The sequence below is a fragment of the Ceratotherium simum genome, chromosome 1, assembly GCF_057802395.1.
Source record: "Ceratotherium simum simum isolate JZ-2026a chromosome 1, ASM5780239v1, whole genome shotgun sequence".
In the NCBI taxonomy this organism is placed as follows: Eukaryota; Metazoa; Chordata; class Mammalia; order Perissodactyla; family Rhinocerotidae; genus Ceratotherium; species Ceratotherium simum.
In genome coordinates, this window is record NC_141900.1 from 65190273 (window position 1) to 65216559 (window position 26287).

Sequence of the window (26287 nt, forward strand, 5' to 3'; positions counted from 1 at the left end):
GCGTTTATTAATCGACCTTGCGTGTCGTTTCAACTCTGTCCTCCCTAGTGTCAGGACGCGCAGACACAAGCACAGAGCACTGATCTCGAAGGCCCCTCGCCCCTCTGTCCGCTCAGCCCGTGAGTCCGCTGTCGCGCCCCTGCCACAGGGAAGCAAGGCAGGGAGTGTAAAGTTGCGGGGGCCATCCTGCTCCTGGTTTGTCGCTCCTTCCCAAACTGGGGCACCTGGGAGCGAGCAGGGGTGGGGAGGCGCCCCTGAGCCCCATTTTCTGCTCCCTCGTAGAGTTGGGGCATTCGGGCGTGAGCAGGGGTGGTGCGGCTTCCCGCGTTAGGGGACGGTTCCCCCGGGAAAGGGAGGAGGCAGGGCGTGCGCCGGGCGGTGGAGACCTGCCGGCCCCGCTCGGATCTGCGCCCCTGGGTCGGTGGCCTCCCTCGAGGGGCTGGGAAGCGAGCTGGACGCCCGGCTGAGACGTGTCCCCGGCGTGGGGCTCCTGCAGTCCCTCCTGAGCCGGGGCGCCCCCAGCGGGTTCCCGGAGGCGCCCGGTGCGCCGGTGTCTCCGGAGTGGGAGCGAGCGTGCGCGCTGGCCGGGCTAGAGCCGGCGGGGCCCGCGGGAGGTGGGGAGCGCAGGAGACGCAGCGGCAGCGCCCCGGGCAGTTGCTGCAGCCCTGGCGGCGGCGGCGGAGCAGCGGTGCGCAGCTGGCAGCAGCCACTCCTCTCTGCCTATCTCCGGCTCCTCCGACATCCCCTCCTCCCGGCCCCCTCTTTGGCGTGGAGGGGCAGACGACTAAGCCGCTGCGAGAAACTCCCTAAAAAAAAAAAAAAAAAAAGCCGCATTGGAGGAGCCTGGCCGCAGGACCCCTCCTCCCTGGGCGCCCCCCCCCCCCCGCCCCCCCCTCCCGCCCCCGCCCCCGCCCCCCGCCCCGGCTCCCGGGCGCCCGCCTCCCTCCTTCGCGGACTGTCTCCCCACTCGCCGGCTGAGTCCTGTTTGACTGCGAGCGGCAGTAGCGGAGTAGAGGTGGCGGCGCGGGACCTGCAGTCGCCCGGGATTCCCTCCAGGTGACGATGCTCTGGTTCTCCGGCGTCAGGGCTGTGGCTGAGCGTCCCTGCCGGCGCTCGCCCGGGATTACCTGCTGCGTCTTGCTGCTGCTCAATTGCTCGGGGGTGCCCATGTCTCTGGCTTCCTCCTTCTTGACAGGTAGGGGAGGGGGCGGGAGGGATCGGTCCTCTCGGACGCTGGCTTGGTACCTGGGAAAGGAGGCGCTGGCTTGCCCAGGGGACTGGAGGGTGGGGAGCGAGCACCTAGGCGCCTGGCCCTCGCTGTCCGATGGGGATAAAGCGAAGCCCGCGGGGTTAAGGGGTGGGAAGGCAGCGAGTAGGTTAAGGGGTGGAGGACCGAGAGGCTGTTGACATCAATATAGTGTTAATAGAAATTCATCTATTTAAATTTGAGCAATTCCTTTATTTATTTTTTATGTTGTCCTCCACCATTATTTTGACCTGTTCTCCCCCAATACAATTAAGGAAAAAATTTGCACCGTTTTCTGCACATCCTCCTTTCTCATTCTATAGGGTTCCAATATACCTTCTGGGCTAGGAGTGCTTTTTAAAGCACCCGCTCTCCAGATCTTGAATTTAAAACAATTATCATATTTTAAAAGGGTAATACTAGCAGGATATAATAATTATATGTTTTCAGGCAGGTGAAGACCTCAGCTGCTATTCTGAAGGACATACTTTACTGACACCTGGTGCAGAAAAGAAAATATTGAGTCAATTTCTAAGAGAAGAGGAAAGAAGGTTGTGTTTCAAAGTGATTTCAACTCAAGACAATATGAGGCAGATTCACATAAAGGCCTGTTCATTGACACAGTGCTGAATTTTGTTCAAATTTAAAATCTACCCTAATGGCCAGTTTGAATATTTTTGCATATGAGTGCATGTTCAGATGAAATGCCTTCATAGAGGAGAAGTATTATTAAAGATCCAGTGAAATACCTGGAATTGTGCTTAAACCATCTGAGAACAGAAAATCTATCTATATATCACAGTCTTTTAAAAAACATTAAGCAAAACTATTTAAAATATATTTTTCAGGGAGAATTTGTTTTTAGTGAGTTTGATTATTTAAAACTCATTGGGAACTTTTGAAATTTGGATAGTTGTTTCAAAAAGAATTAGTGTAAAAATTTTTATTTTTGTAATAATGCCACTAAGCTAAGTTTAAATTAAAATTTTTTTTCTTCACTTCAGGTTCTGTTGCAAAATGTGAAAATGAAGGCGAAGTCCTCCAGATTCCATTTATCACGGACAACCCTTGTATAATGTGTGTCTGCTTGGTGAGTATGGAAATCAGGTAATGGGAAGTCAATTGATCCCTCTGACAAGGTGAATCCATTAAACGTAGTGATATAAGCAGACCTAAAAATTATTCTTAGTCATTACGAAACTGCACATAACTGGTGAATTGAATTTAGTTGACTTTTTATGGACTTTGGCAATTTCTGTTTTATCAGGCTGGGAATTCTTAACTTTGACATCGTCATTACAGAAGTAAACTTAAGATGGACTTTGTATGGCATTGTCTCAGTGATAATTACGATTTTCACTGTCTGTTCCCGGGAATGGCTATTGCCACCAAATCATAGGTGCCACCGAACTTCCTGCCTTGATTCTGTCGTCTGAGCTCAGTGTGAAAATGATGAGATAACATTTAGGTAGAGAGGTCAGGGATAATGTATGTAACAAGGGGAAAGAGAGGTGACAGTCACAAAGAACAAACATGAGGACAAGATATAATCTTGGATTTCTTTGCCTGTTACACCCTAAGCTCCCCAAAACAGTCTTTATATTGCTGACTGGGAAGCATGAGTCAAGAAGGACATTCTATCCTTAACAGAGAATGACACTTGGCTGTCAGCTGCTTAGTTAACACTGGCAGTGACTAGTAGAGTCAAAAAAATAATTTGTTTCAATTTATTTTAGCTTAATGATAAGATCTAATAAGTAACCACATGGGGGAGATTAAGTTATATGACTAAGAATTTCTGAGATGAAATGTAGACTCACAAAGAGCAACATTTTTGCTTAAGAGTGTTTTACATGCCAATCACTTTTGGCAAATCTTGATTAAAAACTACACATCACAAAACCCTGTTGGAAATACATTAAGGCAGTCAAATGCAAGGCCCCAAAGTGATAGATGACTGCTTGTTATCAGATCGACACGCTACACGGAACTGGAGAAGGGGTTCTCCTCCGCTTAGGTGAAAGCCAAGCCATCTGGGTTTAAACTACCCAAACATTTTCATGACAAGAGATGAGGTCAATGTTGCAAAATGATAAATGGGTGAAGGTGGATGCCTGTATCAAATGATTATCAGGTTCTGGAGACTGAGGAAATCAACAGAAACGCGAGTAAAAATGCATTACGTTTGCTAAGATGCTAAATATTGCTACCATAATGAGGAAAGCTGAGAGAGAGGGGCTCTTTAGATTTTGTATTTATGAGTTGCCACGTTAATTAATGATCTTTCACTAAAGGATCTGCTGAAAAAGAAGCTTTGCCTTCAAGTTTTGACTCAATTGTATATTTATAAAGGCAGTGTGTGTGTATGTGGGTGTGATAATCTTCCTTTTTCATTTCTCTTATCTGTATAATGTAAGTGAATTATTTTATCTTAATCTCTTAAGATTTCAGAGGGAATTACCCTGACCAAGTAACATTTCAATGTTCTGGGAGTTCCACATGTGAAAATATTGTTTTTCTCCTCAGCAGTATTACTACGTATTTATAAAGTTTAAATATACAGTTTGGGTTTTGCAAACTGTTCCCAAATAACATTATGAAAACCTCTGCACACAGCATTCCTCCTTTTCAGTACTCCCGCTCTGGTGGAAAATAGTGCCTTTCTCTAAAAGTGCAGCCTTACTGATAAGATAGATGTTAGAATCCTGCTGTTTTAAAGGTCAAGAGTGACTCTAGATAGAAAAGACGCATCAGTTGGAACTCGAGTGGGAATGATATTTATTCCAGAAAAGGACTGATTAAGTTCAGAAGGGTAGTAGGTTCATTTACGTCTTTAAATAACATTTGGAGGTACCTGCCTTGAGTGAAAGCTGTCAGAAATCCTTTCTAAACGTGTGAAGTCGGGAGTCTGGCAATGAACTCACTTGTTATTCAGAAGATGCCTCAGAGCTCTTCACCAGCTGAAAGGCTTAGTGATATGTTATCGTGACCTTTGCAAGGATTTAGGATTATGGGGCCCAAGTTGTCATAGTCATTATTGCTTCCCAAACATTTGTAATGACTTGATAAAATTGAGTAAGAATAGATGGACGGCCACTTCTCTATTTGTATGTGCTCTTGTAAGTTTCTGCAGGACCCTCTGCAGTCCATTGATTTCAAAGCATCCCAGACTGCCATGAGGCTGCTTGGCATTTTTATACTTCTGTTGGAAGACATATTTAGCAGATAGATAATATCAGCAACAGCAACTAACACTTATGAAACACTGTGTTTGCTGGCTCTTATCTAAGCCAGCATTATTTAATTTAAAAAGTCCTTTTGGGGCCAGCCCGGTGGCACAAGTGGTTAAGTGTGTGCGCTCCTCTGCGGCGGCCTGGGGTTCGCCAGTTCGGATCCCCGGCGCGCACCGACGCACTGCTTGTTAAGCCATGCTGTGGTGGCGTCCCATATAAAGTAGAGGAAGATGGGCATGGATGTTAGCCCAGGGCCAGTCTTCCTCAGCAAAAAAGAGGAGGATTGGCATTGGACGTTAGCTCAGGGCTGGTCTTTCTCACAAAAAAAAAAAAAAAAAAAACAAGTCCTTTGAGGGCTTTTACTCCCATTTTACAGATGAGGAAACTGAAGCTGGAGGAGTTAAGTCGCTTGTGAAGGTCATATTTTAGTAAATAGCGAAGCAGGAACTCGCTCTTGGTTTCGTCTGCCTCTCCGTCACATGCCTGTAATCAAGTAAAACAGGGTCTTTGCTTAAAGATGTGAAAAAGCAAGGAGAAAATAGAAAGATCGTCAAGTTGTTTTACTTTGTGGCGTTGCGTGAGTTATTTTGTTTTTTTCTTTCGAGTCTTTTAGGAGTTCAGTTAGCTAACATTTGTTAATTGCATTATATGAAAGGAAAATCTCGTTGTGATGTGAGTTGACCTGCAAGGAGCTTTAGTTGTGAGCTAGTTTTGTGTATGTACATGAAGAGGGTGTGTAATAGTCAAAACTGTACTTTGGATAAAGAAAATAGTCATATTTAGTTTGTGTTGGTCCAGCCTTTTGGCAGAAAGTTACCTGAAGCTGAGCATAAGCTCATATCTTATTTCATAACGTGTACTAAAAAAAAGCTAACCTCAACGTATGCTTAAAAAAGACGTAAAATGTTACAGTTGGGAGGAAATAGGTGGCACAAACTCCTGTATATAATGATGGTGCAAAAGCTTGAAAAAGCCCACAAAATCAACTTGGCCTGATTTAAACTTTTAAGCTCCGAAACGTTTCAAAGGTGGAATGAGCTCATTTCTGTGGGAATTTTGAGATGGACAGCGGGTGCAGTGGCCACGGCAAGCAGAACCGAATAATTTTATTCTCATTTATCTTTGTCTGCCTAGACCTGTGCCTCTTGCCAGAATCAGTTGTGGTCCAAGAGTAACCTGTTTGTTAGCTGGTGATGGAGATCATTTTAAAGTGTGTGGGTCAAAAAGCTTCAGTGCATCTATTCAAGGGGGAAGGTGGGAAGTTGGACCACTGTCCTGAAGTTTAGGGAACCTGGTAAGCAGTTTAGATTAAAGATGCAGGTGCTCCATTGTTTAGTTAGAAAGCAAAGCTCGGCTTTTCTCCACCTTACAAAATAGTCTTTTATGGGGCTGAGGAAGGAAGGCCCAGACTTACTGCTGTTTTGTATGAGTTTTTTCCCTTCTTGCTACAATTCTTTTTCCCGTAATGACTAGAAAAACACATTGGTGCCTTCCCTGAAATACAGCTGATAGGAGCCAGCCACGCCCAGATCATGAATCTAAGCAATTCTCTGGATATTTTGGGCATCCCCAAATCCACCAAGTGTACCTGGGAAGCGGTCCTCCTATTTGTCACTCCTGCTCCACCTAACTGTAGTGGACAAGGAAACGACACAAGCCACTGAGTTCGGCCCAGTGCTGGAAACCTGAGAAAACTTGGGAGGCCGGGACTCAGAAAACCAGAAGTCAGTCAGAGCTTAGCTTGGCATACATTTTGTTCAGCAAAAAACATTATTCTGAGGTTTAAATTTCCTCTTTTAAGTCCAGAGGTGTGATGTAGAAATGGACCCTCTTCTCATAAAAAGCAACGTGAAATTTGGTGTTACAAGAAGCCGGGCTCCACCTATCTTGGAGCCAACCAAGTGCTGAAAACAGAGGAGACTTTGTCTGCTGTCTTCTACTTTTTAATCACAAAAATCCTCTGCCACTAAACAAGTAGCTACTAGCATCTTTGATTCTCTCGGATGCCTTATCTCTATAAAATCCTCATGTGTTTTATTGTTCAAATTAACTGGTTAGAGAATAGATATCTATTATCTGAACAAGTGTTAGGCACGTGTTTGAGACTGAGGGAGATAATGTTGCATCGGGATTCAATGTGTGTGTGTGTGTGTGTGTGTGTGTGTATGTGTGTATGTGAAGAAGGGAGCAGAGACAGGGAGAGGGAGAGAGAGAGATACAGAGAAAGAGAGAAAGAGAAGGTATAGAGTCGTCCAGATATGTTCAGAGAGATACTGCCCTTAGAACATGCACATATACATAGATTGCCATAATTTTTTGAAAATTGTTTTGTTTCATTTTTAGACTTTGGATGCTGACTAAGGAAGGGATCAGGATTTATTTATTTATTTACTTACTTATACTCTGTTTAGAAAGTGTTGTGACCAATTGCTTTTCCATAGAACAATGAATTCAATAGAACAGTTTCAGGGGAAGGTAGCTAATGTACAGCATTATGCTGGCAAATTCACCAACACCAGCTCTGAGGCGATTATTTTTTTTTTTTAACTTTTATTTATTTATTTATTTTTCCCCCCAAAGCCCGAGTAGATAGTTGTATGTCATAGCTGCACATCCTTCTTCTTTTTTTTTTTTTTTGTGAGGAAGATCAGCCCTGAGCTAACATCCATGCTAATCCTCCTCTTTTTTTTTGCTGAGGAAGACCGGCTCTGAGCTAACATCTATTGCCAATCCTCCTCCTTTTCTTTGCTCCAAAGCCCCAGTAGATAGCTGTATGTCATAGTTGCACATCCTTCTAGTTGCTGTATGTGGGACATGGCCTCAGCACGGCTGGAGAAGCGGTGCGTCGGTGCGCGCCCGGGATCCGAACCCGGGCTGCCAGTAGCGGAGCGCGCGCACTTAACCGCTAAGCCATGAGGCCAGCCCTGCACATCCTTCTAATTGCTGTATGTGGGACGCAGCCTCAGCATGGCCAGAGAAGTGGTGCATTGGTGGGTGCCCGGGATCCGAACCCGGGCCTCCAGCAGTGGAGCGTACGCACTTAACTGCTAAGCCACAGGGCCGGCCCATGAGGCGATTATTTTTACCCATGCTTTATTGAGGCTTAGAGAGGCAGAGCAAATGTCCTAAGGTCACATAGTTACTAAGACATAGAACTGGGATGTGAAGCCAGTCCTTTCCCCACTAAACCAGTTGCTTCTGCTAGTTGTTTACTACTTAAAAACGTCTACAAATACTTCCAGGGGCTTCAGAGAGTTATTTCAACTGCCGCAGAGTTGACATAGGCTCTCTTTGGGGGCAGTTAGAGTGACTTTGGTCTTGTAGCACAAAGGAAGACTGGAATGCGGAGGGCTCTTTCAAAGGAGGACACAGGTCAGATGGCTTTTGGCTGGCTTCTATCATTTTGGCAAAGAGCTTTGGCCCTGGGTTCAAATCTTGATGCTATCATTTGCTGGTGGTGAACTCGGGAAAGTTCCTCACCTTTCTAAGCCTCAGTTTCCTCATCTGCAGATTGGGATGGATATCAACACCCAGCTCATGGAGTTGATGTGAGAATTAAATGAGATACAGCAAATAAGTCTTGGCCCAGGGCCTGGCATATAGTAAGCTCTACACAATGAGTTGTTATTGTTGTCATGGATGATGACGTTATTGTTTAAATTTTTATTTCCTCACATGGAATAGGATGCAAGGTTCATGAGAAAAGGAGACGAAAGGAAGCTGATGGAGAAGAGACTTAGGAATAATGATGCCAAGCCCACCCATCGTTGTGAAGGAACAGGGCTAAGTCAGTAACACTGAGTGGGGTTTTCTGTCCCTCCAGACTTGGACTGGGCCGATCTGGGCTCCCTTCCTTGTTGGTCCGGTGGTGTGTGGGCCCTGGTGTAAGTTTTCCCCTTGCTCTCCATTAAACACTAAGAAAACTTTCCATGGCAGAGGGGCCCCGTTTTTCTGCAGAGTATTTACATCTCTATGCCTGTGGGGTCACCTTCACTTGTACTTTTATTGGCAGAGGGATAGGACTGGGACTCAGGAGCGCCGTAATTCTGGAAAAACTGCCTAGTGGTCTGGCATCATGGGGATTTTCCTGGCCCGCCTCATGGAAGTCTCTCAACCTCATTCCAGACCTGAGTGGGTTTTTGCTGCCTTCTTACTTGTGTGTTCCCCTTCCCCATCCCTATCCCACTTAAAACACATGCTCATTTCGTTTCGCGGCACCGGTCTTTCCAGCACACATCAGCAGTCCAGTGTGTTTTAACTGTAGGAGATAATGCTGAGCAAAGAGCCCTTCCCTGGACTACAGCACAAACATGGTGAGGGCGGGAGGATAGGACATAATGGGAGAAGTCAGGCAAGGCAAAACCATGAAAATTAAACCAATTAATAAAAACTGTTGAATAAACAAAGGATATCAGTTTTTCACACCCTCTTCCCTGACACCTGTGTCCAAATGATGGTATATTGAATCCTTTGTGCTATAAAAGAATATGAATAACACCACCTTTCATGGCACCGGGAGGTCAAGTGTGCTTGTTGAACTTAGTTAAGATCAGCAAATGAGCTGGGTGCATATTTTAAGACCTCTTGATTCCCAGTTCTAATTCTATAAAACACTATTCAAAGCACTGGGGATAGCAGGTTATAAATTCAATAATATTATTCTTTCTTCCTTCTCTGCAGACTTCATTCTCTCCTTCCATTTCATTTTATTATTTTTAGCCTTTTCTGTGTTTGAAGCATTGTGCTGGTTGGGCGCCTTGGGGAGGCAAAGACCAATAGGACAGATTCTTGCCCACAGCCTAATGGGGGAGAAAGACACATGCATAAATAAGTTTTACAGGGGTGACGGAAAAGCACTATGCTAGACTTAAAGCCAAATACTAAGGGAGTTGTCGATGAATTCTGACTCGATTATCTGGGACATTGACGGGTAGAGGAAACATAGTCCTGACAAGTCATTGTTGGAGGAAGGCACAGAGGAGTATGGGTTTAGGATGTGTGGAAATGATGGAGTCTGGTGTGTCCAAAGCTCTGACGGGAGCCAGAGTTAGGAAGCTTGGTGGGAGCCAGCAAGGGGAGAAACTTGAGGGCAGTAATAAAGAGATCAGTTCCACTCATGTAATCAGGGGGAGCCATTTAATGTTTTGGCGCAGCCACACAACACAATAAGATGTGTTTTATATAGATGCCTTTAGGAGCTTTTGTGGGGGATGTTTAGAGTGTGGAGAGGCTGGTGTTTGGATAACAGACTCCAGGGATGTGTTGTGGTCAGGTGGGAGCAAGTAGCCTGGAGCAGGGATGAGCAGTGGGAATGGAAAGAAGGTGTTGGGATAAACCAGTGTCACTCATTCTTTTGAATTTCTTTAACCACCTTCTAGTTCTAGAGTATTTGGACTAAAAGACTAAACCACACACAGCAAGACACAGTAATTAAAATACAGTGGTCATTATAGTGGAGTGATGTGCTAGGATGCCTCTATAGTTGTTACTTTATTAATCACTTGGTGTCTCCAGAGCAGGGTGCTGCTACGTGAATTAAATGATTTAATTCCTAGACCTCACTTTCAAAATTCCATTTTGGGTGCCAGCTCTCTCCTCTAACTCACAGTGATACCTTGCTCTACACTGTTGTGTGACTCATGTGGCAAATTATATATTCTGGTATATATTACCATGGTTGTATGTATTCTCAGAGTTAGCACCAATTTTATACAATAATCAAAATTGGGTGGCTCCCTTAAAAATGTGTACCAATGTGCTGGGACCCCCTGGACTTTCAGAGGAGTTTTGGAGCCCCAGTTGATAGCACTTGGCAATAAAAGAGATGACAGAGGTGAGAGGGGGCGAATTGAAGGAAATTTTGAGCATTCTAGCCAATGTCATAGACAATGTAGGAAGAGAAGAGGTCAGGGATGTGGTTGGGTGATGAGTTTAGACTTTATGAGTTGGGCTTGGTAAATCTTTCAAGTAGAAAAGTCCAGTAGGCTCTTCAAAATGTGCATCTTGATGTCAGTAGAGAAATTGAGACTAGAGGATACCGATTTGTTAACTGTCTGTACTGAAATAAACTTCAAAACTTCAAGAATAAATTATTTGTCTTGGTAAGGGATCTAAACTGAGATTTCAAGGAAAGGAACTACAATAGTACCTAGAATAAGGGTTCTATTTAAGAAGGATAGAAAAAGAGAAACCCATGACAGAGACTATAACTACTGAGAAGTAGTTATAGAAGAAGGAGGAGAACCAGGAAAGCACAGGCCAAGGCAGAAGATGTTTGAAGAAGAGAAAGACCAGTGATATTAAATATTGCAGAGTTAGACTGAAGATTCTAGGAGACTATCAAAGAAGGAACTTTCTCATCATCTTCTTGGACTATTTGAAACAATGAACAATGGTGACCACCTTCCTTGTCCCTGCTGCATATTTGCACATGCAATTGAATTGATCAGAGATGGAATTTGGTGGAACCCCATTTGACAGAAATCCAAAACTAAGATTGCTGTAGGCACTCTGAAAAGTTAGGGCAAAAATCACAAATTTTCCAAACTTTGATTTAAAAAGATCTTAGCAAAAGTGAATAAATACCACATGAAATTTTAAAAGGTACCAAAACAAAACTAATTTCATGGATAAAAGTAATTTACTTTTGCAAATGTCTTTGGAATGTTTCTGTAGTTAAGTACAAAATGGGCAAGGCAACATGAAGCATTATTTATTATGAATAAGAGCAACAATATAAAAGAGCCTGGCTCATATAAAATCTCACCGTTATGAACTTTCAAGTTTGCTCTATTAAACTGTTAATGGTGCTTTAAAAAATATTATGATATAATTTAATCCCTTAGTTAGATCTTCAGGAAAAATATTTTCTTTTTCCACTAAATTTTTAATGTTCATTTTGTTGTTGAAATACAGCTGTGGAGTGGCGACCTTGGTGTCTGAAATTATGGGTTCACGTCTTACCCAGGCCACCTGGTTGCTGTGCATCACTGAGCAGGTTCCTTGCTCTCTCTGTGCCTTAGTTGTGAGTACTGGGCAAGTCACAATGGTGTGTGTGCCCTTCAGCTTCATCTCTGAAGAGGAATAACAATGCAGACCCCATCTGTTGGCTGTAGCCCTTAACTGAGGTGATGTGTATGGGTTCAATGTACTGATGTTTGTGAAAGACTTTTGTAAATCAAATTATTATGATTCCATTTAATAATTATTATATCCCATTATTCCATTATTGTAAATGGAATTATTATTATTAATGGCAAGGACTTGAATAGAAGAAAGTGAAGTGTATGTCATAAGCCAGTTTTTAGCATGTAATTTAATGAGTATATTTTTTAAAAATAATAGTGTGGTAGTGCCTATGTCTACTCCTCAATAGTTCTGTGGCTTTGGATGAGTTGCCTAATATTTCTGTATCTTGACATCTTTATCTTTGTCATGGGGCTTTTGGCAGAATTGTGAGTTAAAACATGTAAAATTCTTAAAACAGAGTCTGGAACATGGTAAGCATTTCAGAAATGACAGCTACTGTCACTATCTAAATGCTATGCAATTACTACCTATGCCATACTTCTAAGAAGTGATTAAATGGACTGTTTTTATTACAGTTTATTGTCAACACCTACAAAATGTGTTTACTCTGCATTTCTGTCGGGGTAGACAGTGGAACTTCAGCAGAGGTGCCTGCTGTCTTTTCCGATAAGAGATGGAAAACCCTGGTAGTATTTGCGGCCTAGCAAGATGGGTTGCTCCTCTATTTTTCATCTTCAACGGTTCACCTGCTTGATCTGTGTCCATCTGCGGCCAGCAACTCACAATGTCGCTTTCGCAGTGAGACCAGTTGTCCTTTTGTGGTACTTGCTATTGAATCAGGAAATGGCAGTTTTGGAGGCAAAGATGTAAAAGTAATTCCTGAGTGGACCCGCTGAGCCTGACACTTCTGAGTCGTCCCCATTGTAGAGTGTGCAGAGTCCTGCTCTCTGACCAACCACAGTCACTCGTGCATACCCGTGGTGCGGGGCCTCACCCTATATAGTGTAATCCCAAATTAACTGATGTGACTGGATTTGGGCATGTGGGCCCTACAAATTCACACAGCTTTGTACGTTTGCAACTAGTAGTTCTGTCAACTCTTCTAAGAGTCCGTGTCTTCTTTTCAGCAGCATGTTCCGTGTTGTAGCGTAGGTACTTGGGTGAATTTACGTCTTAAGAGGTGAGGTCTTCAAGCGTAAGAACCTTGTCCTGTCATCTCTGTAAGCCCCATAGCTTCAGTGAGAGGTCGGCAACCTTGGGACTTGAGTGGGAGTCAGGCTGGAGTTTCCTGTTTATAGTTTGGGTTGTTAACACTTGAGATGGCTCCCCCCAGAATGGAACTCCAAGTTCCAAAACATGATTCTCTCAGAGAGTTTGTCACAGAAGGTCAACCTCGTCTGTACAAGACATCCTAAATAATCATTACAGAAACACTTTTTTTCCTCTGAAGGGAATGTACTAGCATTGGAAAGTTTAGAATCATATAGAATTAAGACCTGCTTTTATTTGTGACAAAAGGAACATTCCCTCTTATAGAAATATCCTGCTGTCAAAAGCAGCCATGTAGGTGACAATGCAGGAGGTGCTGGGAGGGGAGGATCTGGGATTATCTCACTTCTCCTTTCAAAAGTTACAGTGAAAAATGCCTCCTCTGATCCCTGTGGCTGCCGTTCCCCAGTCATTTCCTCCCCTTCTCAGTGAGGCTGACTCTGAAACCTTGACACAAGCCTTCATGTTTATATTAGGTTTTGGATGTTAGCTCCCTTGGCTTCTGGGAGCTGACTCTGTTGAAAATTATGTTTTTCTTTTAAGGACAAAGGCCTTATTGTATGTTCATGTCGTGTAGTGAAATAAGGTTTTTTTCTTTCTTTAAATGTTAGGTAATGGGCGGTACTAACCCAGATCTGCCAAATGAGAAGTTCAAAGGTCTGTAACCTGAACGGCAATTTTAAGCTTTCACAAAGGTAACTTGACAAGAGAAAATGAGGGGGTGGGGCAAGTGGCATCTTCACTGACCAGAGCATGGCCCCCGAATGCCCTGCTTTGATGGAATAACTGTAAGACGACTCTGGGAGAGGACCTGGAACATGAGTGATGGTACTTCAGAGACACTTCACAGAGAATAACAGTGATGATAAAAATAATGGAGATAACAATCACCACATTTTAACTTATAAAAGCACGTATTTCCAAAATAACTCTTGTCTTCTTGGTCAGATAAATAGATTCTGGCCAGATGGTTTTTCACGGCTGCTGAGGCTGTTAGGCACAGGCCGAGCGTCATATCTTTACATCCTGCACGGTGGACCTCTCTGGTTGTGCTGCTGGGTGATGGCAGGAAGACTGTGTCCAGGAATGACCGGACCTGGCCCTCGGAAAGGAGGCATGAAAACCAGAAGACCAGAAGCTGTTCTTATAGCTCCTTGGGCCTCGGTGAGAGGCCTTTTTAGCATCTTTATCTTAATCTTTTTTCCTCTTCCTCCATAAACATTTTTTTTCAACCTGTCTTCCTAGGTTCCTCTTCAAGGCAAACCTGTGGACAGCAGTCATAGCATTAATGTTCCTTTAACCTTTCACTGCTTTCTTTTTGGTGAGCAAAGTAATGACATTTGCATTCTTTTCCAAATTTATTCTTAGAGCTTCTTATTTGAAAATACCGGGGGATTCCTTTTCCATTTTATTTTCTAATCGAACAGAACTGTTTGAGCCAAGATATGACAGTTGCTCTCTCTGGGCTCAGATACACCTGCATTGTGTCAGCCGCCTGTGGTGCTTGGAGATTCTGCCTCGAGTAGAGTCTTTTTGTGCCATTTGACTGCCTCGCTGTCCCTTTGCCTCTCAGAATTTCACAAATCTTAGAGGCTCTCACAGCCTGCTGGGTCTCTCCTGCTCTGTGGATTTACAGCGTAAAAGCAGTAGCATCAAGACATTCACATAGCAGTGTTTCTTGGTCTCAGGGGGACACTATTTTCCTGAAGGAGAGGACCTGAAAGATTAATCAGTATTTTCCCACTTGAAAGCTGCTGTGCCAAAACAGTTAGTGTCCCGCCACTTACCTGTGTTTATGATCCTTGGGGGAAACTGGAGGCCCAGTAGAATTGAGATATGGCGATTTCAAACACATGTGAAACAATGGTTCCTGAGCCCAGAGGGCCCCACCAGGGGTCAGCTCTGAGTCCCATTAGCACATAGGTGAGCACTGAGATGGAAAGGAATTTGAGTCACGTAAGAGGTGACTCCAATCAGAATTTGGGGAAGAGCTGGAGGGCAGTGAAGGGGGCAGGAGCCTGCCCCTTCTATGAGCATGTTATTAGTCTGGGGATGGCTTCTGATGGAGGAACTAGCCGGTCTTTCTCCCTGCTGGGATGTGCGGGGAATGCATGTACCAGATAGCCATGGTTTCCTTTTCCTTGTGAGTGCCTGTGTGTGTGTAGGTGAATAGTTGGGACTTATTAAAAAATGTGATTTATTTTCTGTTTCATGTAAACCACACACTGGGCAAGGGCAAAGAGAATTTTGCTTAAAGTACTTCACACGCTTGTCGGCCAAGTTACAGAAATAGAGAGCTCCTAGATTTTCGTGTTAGATTGAAGTATATGAAATTTTTGATAGCTGGTGTTGACCTATAGAAACAGCAATTTTTTGTGGTTCAACCTAATATATACTTTGAGACTTTTTCCCTGGAGATAGTTATTCTGATGGGTCATTGCAATGTATCTTAATGAAGGGGCCTTTAAATTCAGGGTGAATTCACACTGGGTTCATAAACTAAAAATAAAATGTGGTGATACGGTACAATGCTAACACCTCTTCAATCTCTGAACTCCCAGCTCTGAATTAATGGGCTCTTCTCTGCATCCTCAGCACCCCTCCGATGGTGGCAGGGGGAAGGGAAGGAAGCAGTATTCACCTTAGTACCAATGAGAGGGAGCACGTGGTGGGGTGCTCTGCAGGATTGTGGGAACTGAAATTTAGGTCTAAAGTAGGAAAATGATTGATGGTCATTAAACTTGGCACTCATTTATTGAACATTTATGTTAATAATGGCCCGAGGCACTGCGAGATTGGAAAAACTCTTTTTACGTGAACACAAAGATTAAATTATGTTCCAGATAGTTTTGAAGTTAGATATCTTTTATTGCTTTAGAATTCTTTGAAAGTTGATTAACTCATGCAAGCCATAGATGTTAACTCTTGTTTGGAATATTTGATTAATCAGAACAAACTGTTATTCCTTGATTGTGCTAGATTATATATATGTGTATTTATATATACATACAAATACATGTATATATGCATAAGTGTTTGTATGTATTTAATATAACGTTTAGACAATGGATTTAGTTTACAAACTACCTTCTATCATTAGAGAGTCTAAATAAAAGTGTGAACGTGTGATTGAACCAGGAGTTGTGTACGTGTTGGGAGAGGCCCTTAGAGTGGAGCTTTGAGCACTGTTGACAACGAACAGAAAATTGTGTTCCCATCCCTGGCAGCCTCTCCCCCCTCCATCTCCTCACCCACACACTTCAATCTGAGTACTTGTCTTCTCTCACACAGTTGTTGGTTGTTAACAAGTCAGTGGTAAGAATTTTGTCTTCCATTTCCTCTGTTCTCCCACCAGGGTCCCAGCGGTGGTGGCTCTCAGTTTTTAATGTGCATAAGAACCACCAGGGAGCTTGTTAAAAATGCAGATTCTGGGGTCCTACTCCAGAGATTCTGACTCATTAGGTCTGGTGTAAACCAGAGAATCTCCATTTTTTTTTTTTTTTTTTTTGTGAGGGAGATCAACCCTGAGCTAACATCCATGCTAATCCTCCTCTTTTTGCTGAGGAAGACTGGCTCTGAGCTAACATCTATTGCCAATCCTCCTCCTTTTTTTTTTTTTCCTTCCCCAAAGCCCCAGTAGATAGTTGTATGTCATAGTTGCACATCCTTCTAGTTGCTGTATGTGGCACGCGGCCTCAGCATGGCTGGAGAAGCAGTGCGTTGGTGCGCACCCGGGATCCGAACATGGGCCGCCAGTAGCAGAGCGTGCGCACTTAACCGCCAAGCCACAGGGCGGGCCCAGAATCTCCATTTTTAATAAACTTTTCCAATGGCTCTATGTGGGGGCCAATTTTTGAAAAACTCTTCCCAGCTGAGGCTAATGAAAAGGGAAGGGTATATAAATATAGGTAAATAAATAAATGAGGTAAATCCCCCAGTGAAGCAACATTTTAAATGGCGGTTAGGTACAGTTGAAATTCTATTGTTGGTACAAAACTTAACAATAGGCCAACTCTTATTTACATAACATTATTCTTGTGGGGCTTTCACGCAGTTGTCTTGGCCATTAACCATATTTATTCAAGTGTTACTTTCTCTCTTCATGTCCTCTCCTCTATCAAGCTTCCTCTAGTCATCTCATCAGAATTAATCACTCATTCTTTGAAGTCTTATGTTGGTTACTTGTATTATAACCCTTACTCCTGCATACCCTGAAGTTTTATTAATTATTTACATGGCTCTCTCTCCTACTGGACTTTGAGGTTCTTCAGGGCAGGAATAGTGTCTGATTCTTCTCACTTTCACTCAAAGCATCTAGAACAGCATCTTGCACACTGTAAGTCTCAACAACTATTTATGAATAAATACAGTCATGCATCTCTTAACAACGGGGACACATTCTGAGAAATGTGTCGTTAGGCGATTTTGTCATTGTACGAATATCATAAAGTATACTTACACAAACCTGGATGGTATAGCCTACTACACACCTAGGCTATATGGTACTAGTCTTATGGGACCACCGTCGTATATGTGGTTTGTCTTTGACCAAACCGTTGCTATGCGGCACTTGACTGTACTGTGTTTAAAAATTGGAGGGGACCTGAACTTCATTTTCCTCAACACCACACTATGAAGAAATAGGTTCTCAAGAAACCTATTTCACAACTGAGATAATTAAGGCTCAGAAAAGTAAAATGAGACAAAGCTCACACTGCAAATCAGTAACAGTTGGGACTAAAATTCAAGTACAGGAATCCTGACCCATTCTGGGTAGACTTCACTGAGATATCTTTCAGAGAACACTTCGTGACCACAAGTGTTGAGAAAGCACCCTGAGGGGATGAGTGAGAGAGACCCAGCAAATAACTTCCGTGGCAATTATGTTTTTTACAGCCCTCGTGGTCCAGCTAGGTAGAGTCCTGACCGGTGCCTTTGGGTGGGACGGGCTGACCCTCTGGGTTGCTGCCAGCCTTTCCGTGTGATGGATTCCCACAGGGATACACTCCATTTCCTGTGGTCTTTCTGTGATGGGCGGCAGCTGCAGGATGAAGCTGATATGACGTATGTTTGTTGCTACTTCAGCATGAGCCAACTAGATGTAGCAATTTGACAGAACGGCCAGGGTTTTATGACTGACTTGCTGGGATCCAGCAGCATCTGGAGGAACCAGAGGCAAGCAATGAGGAGCTGAGGGCAGGGTGAAGTGGGATTTAGACATACCCTCACCCCAACCCCTTCTATTCCCAAACCTCTATAACAGAAGCCATTTCCTTCTGCTGGCAACTTCTGTCCAGCAGGTACTTTGCTCAAACAGAACAGAACCATTCTGAGAAGTTTTAGTTCTTTTCTCTCTCTTTGTGCCACCCGTTTCTGCCTACACCTTCCTTTCCCTGATCAGGGAGAATGTAAAGTCAGGCTGACCAGGTTCTGATTCGTGTTGCCTTCACATAATTCTGGTCACTTCGCTAGACTGTTTTCCATTATTTAAATGAGAATCTTTAAAAAAAATTAGATTAGCCTAGCATTCTGTTGTTCCAGGGTTTCACCTTTGTCATCTCATCTTTATTATTTTTTACCATGTTATTTTCTTTCTCTGTTATTAACCCAGCATTTCCATGATGTCACCAGCCCTCAAGTTTTGTGTCTTGTTTTTCTCAGTTTCAGTTTTTAATTCTTGGTTTGAGCCTGATGATGAAATGTACAAACAGAACTACAGCAGTATGGTTGCTCTTCCTCCATGCACCATGGTGGCCAGACATGAGGGAGTGTCCGGGGGAGCTCTCTGACATAGGCAGAGTTGAAGAGCCAGTGGAAAGCCAGAGGAGGGCCGTTTGTGATCATGATTAAGGGGTCAAGAAACGGGTTGCTGGGACTAGCTAAAGGGCTAGTGTAGAACAGTGTCAAGTGCTCAGGTGGGGGTTTAGTAAATATCTTTCACTAGTGATGATGTGCTGATATAATGTAGCCTGGTGGAGAGAATGCCCAGGAGAACTTTAACAGCCTTCAAATATGTGGGAAGGAAATATTATGTTGAAAGGACAGAGAGGAGTACTAAGCCCCAAGTTGCAACACGTCTTTAGCTCCAGCTTCTCCGCTGGCCTCTGCCTCTCTCTCACTTCCAGAGTGAACTCCAGAGCTCCACAGTGGTTGTGGGGTCTTGGCTTTCCTGCCTCTTGGCCAGTGCCTGCCTGGTTGTGCAGGCCTCTCCCCTACATCCCTCTATCCTAGTTACCCTGCCATGGATGAGATCACGCTCCCAGCTTCGAGCCACATTTGTTGGGATCAGAAATTGAAACAGGGTCTGACCCTGGGCTCTGTTCATTCCAAGGTTTTGGCTTTAGATCTTGGTATAACTCAGAAGGAAAACTTAAAATGAGGGATTTTCCCTTTCCCTTTCTTTCAACTACTCCTAAGGGTTCAACATTGTCTCATCCCACACTCATCTTGAACACTTGCCCAGCCTTTGGTCACTAGGCTCTGGTGGGTCTGAGCCCTGTTGGTTGGGGACATTGGTCCTAGAACTTTTCCTTCATGTTCTCAGCTCTTTTAGCCAGTCAGAATTTTCCTAAACTTGGGTCTATTCCCTCAGAGATGTAGTTTGGCAGGCACTCTGGTAGCACTAGGGGTAAGGAGTGACCAGCAGTGGCAAGGCAGCCTCTCTTGTGAGCCTCAAATGGTGGACAGTGAGGGTCCTGGCCTGAGGTATCTTGGTCTCTAAGTATCTGGCACAGTGGCAGGTGCTGAGAGAAGGTGACCTCTGGTGGTCACTGGATTAATGTAATAATCTCAACCAGTGATCATTTACAGGTGTGTGCGTGTGTGTGTGTGTGTGTGTGTGTGTAAGGATTTACATGAATAGAGTTTGCTTAGTGTTTGCATGATGGTTTTATAAGAATTTTGTTTATTTGGCTACTCTTTCTTAGACCTTTTTTTGCTGGGTCTTCCTTATCTTCTCAAACTTTACATGAAGCGCCCCAGGATTCAGTCAAGGTATTTTCTCCATTTACACTCCTTCCCTGGGAGATTTTATACAGATCCATGGCTTAAAAACCATCTGTATGCCAATCGTTCCCACATTTATGCTCCCAGCCCCCTCACTCCTCAAGTCCAGACTCATATATCCAAATGTCCAAATGGCAGCTCCACGTGGATGTCTAGGAAGCATCTCAAACTTAAAATGGCCCAAACAGAGATCTTGTTTCCACCCCTCCCACAAATCTAGTTTCCTCCAGCTAAGGGTGTCAGCGGCATTGCTCCATTTTCTTAGGCCATCAAACACGGGGTCCCTGATTCTTCTTTCTCTTACATTCTGTGTTCAGTCTGTTAGCAAATCTTGGCAGCAAAACCTTGAAACCATATCTGATAATTTCTAACTAACTTCATTATCACTTTTGTCTCTGGATAATATATTATCAACCAATGACCACTTAAAAGTATGTATCCAGTTATTTCTCTTATTTATGAAAAACCCTCCAGTGGCTCCTCCTCTCACTCGGAATACAGTCTGAAGTATAACCGTGTTCTTCAAGGTTCTACATGATCCGGCTCCTGATGCCATCTTTGGCCTTGTCTCCCAAAGCATCCTCCCCTCTCACTCTGCTTCCAGCCATGCTCCTCGGCTCCTTGCTTCTCCTGCATGATACCCAATACTCATGCTAGCCAACACCCTCTCCACAGAGCATTTGTGTTTGCTCTTTCCTGTACCTGGAACACACCTATCCAGTAGTTATACATATTCTCATTCCTTCACTCGTGTCTCTGAGCAAATGTTTCCTTAGTAGAGGGTCTTGTTCTCACGGCTCTCCCCAATAGTACCACATCTTTTCATTCTGTTCCCTTGTCCTACTTCATTTTCCCCAAAGTCCTCACCAGTGCCTGTTATATCACCCATGTATTTGTTCCCTGTAGATCTCCCTTCTAGAATGTCAACTCTGGGAGGATGTGGACTCCCCCATGTTCATGCTGTACCCTCAGGACCAGGGACAGTGCTGGGCCCATTCAGTGTGTATCTGTTGGATGTATGAGTATGTGCCATTTGTGTTTAATTTTTTGATTAATAATTTGAAGATCAAACTCTTCCCCCAAAATAAATTATAAACTTTTCTTTCTATTCTAAACTCTGCTTTTTTTTCTGTAATGATGACTTGCCTTTTTTGTAGCTCACATTATTTTGCATATCAAGTCTGATGGTGGGAAAATTATACAGACATACTGACTGAAAGCTGAAAAGTTGTCTCTAATGAACAATAATATAATCATAGCAAAACATATAATAAGCAATAATAATTATAAAATAAAATTATTCCTATAGAAAGCTATTTTTTTTTTTTATTTTGAGGAAAATTGGCTCTGAGCTAACATCTGTTGCCAATCTTCCTTGTTTTGCTTGAGGAAGATGGTCTCTGAGCTAACATCTGTGCCAGTCTTCCTCTACGTTGTATATGGGATGCTGCCACGGCATAGCCTGACAAGTGATCTGTACGACCATGCCTGGGAGCCGTAGCGCGTGAACCTACTACGCCACCACCGTGCCGGCCCCTTGAAAACTATTTTTAAAAAATACATATTACTGCTACTACTAAGTAGCATGATAATGATCATGGAATGTAGACTAAAATTCAATATGTTGGTATTTTATACTTTACATATTAGAGATGAAAGACTAGCATAGTGTGTTAAATATTGCAATTCCACAGAGCAAGAAAAACGTGGCACAAAATATTTTCCCACGATATACATAAAACGAACTGATCTACCGCTCACCGTGTGGAGCTACATTGCTGCACGTAAGTCGGCCTGCGCTGGAATGTCATCGTTGAAGGCGATTCCTTCTGTGGGTTGTCAGATCCCAAGGTGTTGACGTATGTAGGTCAAATTCTGTCTCAGTGAGATAATTGTATAACAAAACTTTAAAGGCTCCTTCAGTGGGCCACATAGTGTCTACAGAACCAAGATGGTTTGGATGATCTCACTGAGTTTGTGGCTGTGGAATTTGGTTGAAACTGACCTTTCCCTCCTCTGAACTCATGAATAGCACTATGTGCCACTCATGTTGCAACATGTGAGGTGATTTTCTGTGTTTATCTTCTGGCCCCTCTCCCTCTTGAATTGTAAGCTCTTCTAGGGCAGAAGATGTGTCTGATTCATATTTTCTGTTCCCGGCAAAACCTGGCACAGTGCCTGGCTCACAGCAGGGGCTCAACACTATTTGTTAAACAGATTCATGGATTTTTAGTCAGATGCATTTGGATTCTGCAGTGCAAAGGTTTAACACACAGAAAAACCCAAGTATATAGCCAAGATGTCACATTTTCTGAAGGCCATTTGTTTTCTGTTAACACTTTTGTCTTATTTTAGATGTTAAAAGCTTCTGAGAAGCTGTTTTATGGTGAAACCCTTTTAAAAACCAATTATTAAGGATAATAATCAGAGTTGACCATTTCTTTTTTAAAATGGGGCACATGTTATGAATCCCTTTAGCAACAAGTTTATGTTAATGATGTTTTGTGGCTGACTAGTCACTTTCATTTCTTTATTACACCTTAATCAGAAGGGGATTATATGAAAAATTGGCGTTCGTTGATTGTTTAATGAGTTTGCAAATGGCAGCCAGTGGATTAAAATTACATTCTAAACCTATGAAATAAATCTGTGGCTTCTCCAGCTCTTTCTGACATCTGCATGTGGCCCTTGGGAAAGCCTTGGTGAAGAGAACACTCTGCTAATGGCCCTAGTGAATGAGTCAGACCTACTCTAGCTCACAGAATTGTCTTCATATGGTGGATGCTGTCTGAGACTGGCTTTTTCAGTTCTGGGAACTTCCAGCTAGTGAGAGGGCTCCTGCCTCCCTTCCTCCCCTGCCTGACATTCCTCAGGCTAACTGGACACCCTGTGCAGTCAAGACCAATGTGCATACAGCCCTGGAGTAGGGATCTTTCCAGCACCTGATGTATCACACTGCCCTTACCGTTGTCCGGAGGCAGGACGGCAGGAACCAGCTCTAAAGCCTGCTGTCCCAGGGGTCCCTTTGAAAGGCCTGTGATTGCTGGTGGTCGGGGTCAATTGTGCAGATGTCTTTAAAAGCGTCTCACTAGTGACCAGAAAGTTACTTTGTCAAGATGACAGATGGGCTGCTAGCAGCTCCTCTGCCCTGCTTATTCCCTGTGATGTCAGCTCCCATTTACTTGTCAAGATCAGGTATTTTTGTAGCTCCCAACAGTGCTTGGGGTTTCACGGGCAACCTGTGAAAAATCTTCTGTTCTATTCTGTGAAAAATTTGCTCAGTGGCTTGCTGTTGACCCACAGGAATGGGGGGCATTTGAAGACCTGGTGAGTTCCACCCATTGTGGGTGGGTGATGCAGGGAGGAGACACGAGCTGACAAGAAGGAGACAACCCTCCAGGGCTGGCCATGTGAGGAAGTGGTTTGCCACCACTAATCACCCGGGTGGGACACCAACGGGATCTAAGACATTGGGTTTCCATGTTTTGGATGTGTTCCCTCTTCTTTGGCAGAGGATCATCTATGTGCACAATTAAAAGGGACCATTGAGTTCTCAGCTTCTTTGTGTAGCCAAGGAGCCCAGCTTTTTATATTGTGGTGAGCCAGAAAAGGGACTGCCAAAATAATATCTCCAGGTATCCTTCCATAACAATATATCATAATCTATGGAAGTTGCTCCAAGTTTATTATTATTTTTAAGTCCTTACCCCTCACTCCTCACTCCCTCCAATGCCCCTGCTAACCTGACTGGCAGCCTCCATGCTGTCCCCCAGGGACTGGGAAGCCTGGCGGATGCCCTCTGAGCTGTAGATCCTGCTGGTGGTTGGAGCTGGACTCCCATCATCTTCTCAAGAGTTCAAAACAACTCACCAGAAAGGCGTAAAAATGTTCATAGAATTTCATCTCTCCTTCCTTTTTTGTTTTCTTTTTGGGCAGAGGAAGAAGCTGACTCATTATTCGTCATGTGCTGAAGGGCGCCCAGCAGTGTAAAATAATCAAAGGTGTGGGCAGAGGCAGCCGGGCCACTTGCGCATGAGGCCACGTTATTTTACAGGTCTCTGTTCTCGCTCATCCCTCGTTCACATCTTCTTCCCCAGTTAGGAGTCTGTGGATGTTTTCTATGCAGCATCAACTCCATCTCTCAGCCTAGCTGTCTGAGTCTCTTTGGTTGGGGAGGAGAGAAGGGCGGACTTGAGAATTTGGGCAAAATAAAGGAAGGATACTGACATTTACTCCTCTCAGCTCACATACCAGGCTCCTGTCCCCTGGCAGAAGGGGACCCAGTCCACCTTCTGGTTTTCTAGTCTGCTTCTGGAAGCCTGAGTATGGTGGCAAAGGTGCACCCGTGACAGGGTCCACTGCACTGAGTTACCAGCTGCTTTGTGTTCAGTCCATTGCTGCTACGTTAATGTGGCGCTGCCGGCAGACCCCTTGCTTCTATGATGTACGGTATAATAAAAACCAGGCAGTGCTACTTTCTTTGGGCTACTATTTTTATTTGGTGGTTATTTCTTTTGTGTTCTGCCATCTCTAATGTTTTGGTTCTATTTCAAAATATGATTAAACAGAATGAGGAGCTGTTTGACACAGCCCTGTTTTAAATCAGAGCTGTATTTGAGTAGCCGGGACGTTCTAATGGCCTATGTTTCTTTGTTCTGAGAGTTCCTTGAAAAGGCTAAGATAAAAAAAAAGCCAGACCTAAATCCTTAAACAGCATAGGACCCCAAACAATCCCTCCAACAAAGTAAAGCCCATTAAAAAAGAATTGAAATGTTAGGTAAGTTAAATATAAAAAAGGCCTCCTTGTTAATCCCCCGTTGCTTCTGCTGGCACGTGTCATATTTTCAAGGTACAGGATCAGGAGAACACTGTCATTTAGTGATGTATTAGGGCCATATATCATCAGAACATCGTCTTTGTAGAGGTTCTGGGTACTAAAAGACATGATTTTGGCCAGACGGAGCAGCAGGGGGTCTTACTTCTTTTCTCCACCCCCCCCAGCCCCTCCTGCCTTTTTCTTTAATCTCCCTCTGTTTTGTGTTGCAGAGAAGTGAATTTCTTCATGGGATATGACTTGTTGCAAAATAATCGGGGGGCCCCAGTGGGCTTCATAAAGTCTTTTAAATGGCTGGGCTTCAAGGGCAGCTTTGTTCAGAGTTTGCACCGTTAGCTGGGCGGGAGAAGGCCGAGTTTGCCAGGGTCCAGGTCTCTGGGGTAAAGGCTCGCTAAGCCTAAACAGGAGAAAGAAAGAATAACACTCCCAGATGTAGTGCGAGGAACTGTGCAAGGAATTGCGTGATGTTCTTGCAAGATACTTTAACATTGTCTTCAAAAATATGTTCTTGCAAGATACTTTAACATTAAGACTCCCAAAGTATGGCTGTGGGATGCTGCCAACCTCCCAGGAGAGATGCCCTCCTGCTCAGATCAAGGAAGAGATGAGAGGACTTGGAGGCTTTGGATCCAAGTTCTGGTCCGTCTTGCGAATGACCGGGCATTCAGAGACTGAGACTTGTTTTAAGTTTCTAAGTCAGAGACTTAATCTGTCTTTCCTAAAAGGCACTATTTTTACTTGTGTGTTCAAAATGAAACCGTAAACCACTAAAGTTTATAATGCTGTGAAAATGGGGAGTGCTTCACAAAGGCAAACATTTAAATTCTTAGCTGCAAGGAAGAGATGGCTCGTCTGAGCCTCTAAACCAAGCTGTACAGCATTGTGATGATGAAATCACTGACTGGTATCAGCGAGTCCTGGGTTTGAATCTCTGCCCTGGCTTGCTGTGTAAACCTGGGTAAGCTATTTAACTTCTCTGCACCTCAGAGGTTCAGCATAGTCTGGCAAATAATAGATTTTCTGTAAATGTCAGCTGCTGTTATTTTTAATAGTTCAGCAACCTGCCCTGAAAATTATATGCCATTTCATTGTTTGGTTAAAGATGGATCAGCTCTGTGACTCTGGCTATTGAAGGGGTTTGCAAAAGCAGCGGAGGTTGGGGGTTCAGAAAGATCTGGAAGTGCTAATCTACATTAAAAGCGAAGGCCATTGGCACCTCCCACCTCTCCCATTGACCTCATTCACTTGGGGAAAATGAGAGACCTTGGGAAATCATTCTCTTGGCTGGGAAGTTTGGGTCATTTTCCTTATCAAATACACTTTCCTCACCTAAGAAATGGTTTTGTTAGTTTTTTTTCTCTGTCTCTCTCCATTTTTTCTCAACTTTCATTGAGCTGAGAGATATGGCCCAGAGCCTCGTACTTGTACACTAAACCTTTGTAGTGGATCAAACTGCCTTTTCTTTTTTTTCTCACAACTCTTTCTGTGCAAGAGTTATGGGGTAGTCAATGGTACTATTAGGAACAAAGAACGAGCAAGTAAAAGCTTAATTAAAATAATAAATCATCAATCAAATTTAATACTGCCATTGGCAACCACTGAACAATCTCAGTCCCTCCGTACTCCTCCAATGGTTATTTTCTGAGACATTAAGAACAGATTTTGTCCGAA

At 43.6% G+C, this 26287-nt stretch overlaps 1 protein-coding gene across 2 annotated transcripts in view; it reads left to right on the plus strand.

The window, feature by feature from the left end:
* Positions 1-1050: 1050 nt before the first annotated feature.
* BMPER (BMP binding endothelial regulator) overlaps positions 1051-26287 on the plus strand; it is a 230473-nt gene continuing 205236 nt past the window's right edge. For both annotated transcript variants that reach the window (XM_004418836.3, XM_087435327.1), the window contains exons 1-2: positions 1051-1195; positions 2251-2336. In XM_004418836.3, the coding sequence (XP_004418893.1) occupies positions 1063-1195; positions 2251-2336 (219 nt within the window). In that variant the 5' untranslated portion in view covers positions 1051-1062. The remainder of the gene's footprint in view (positions 1196-2250; positions 2337-26287) is intronic.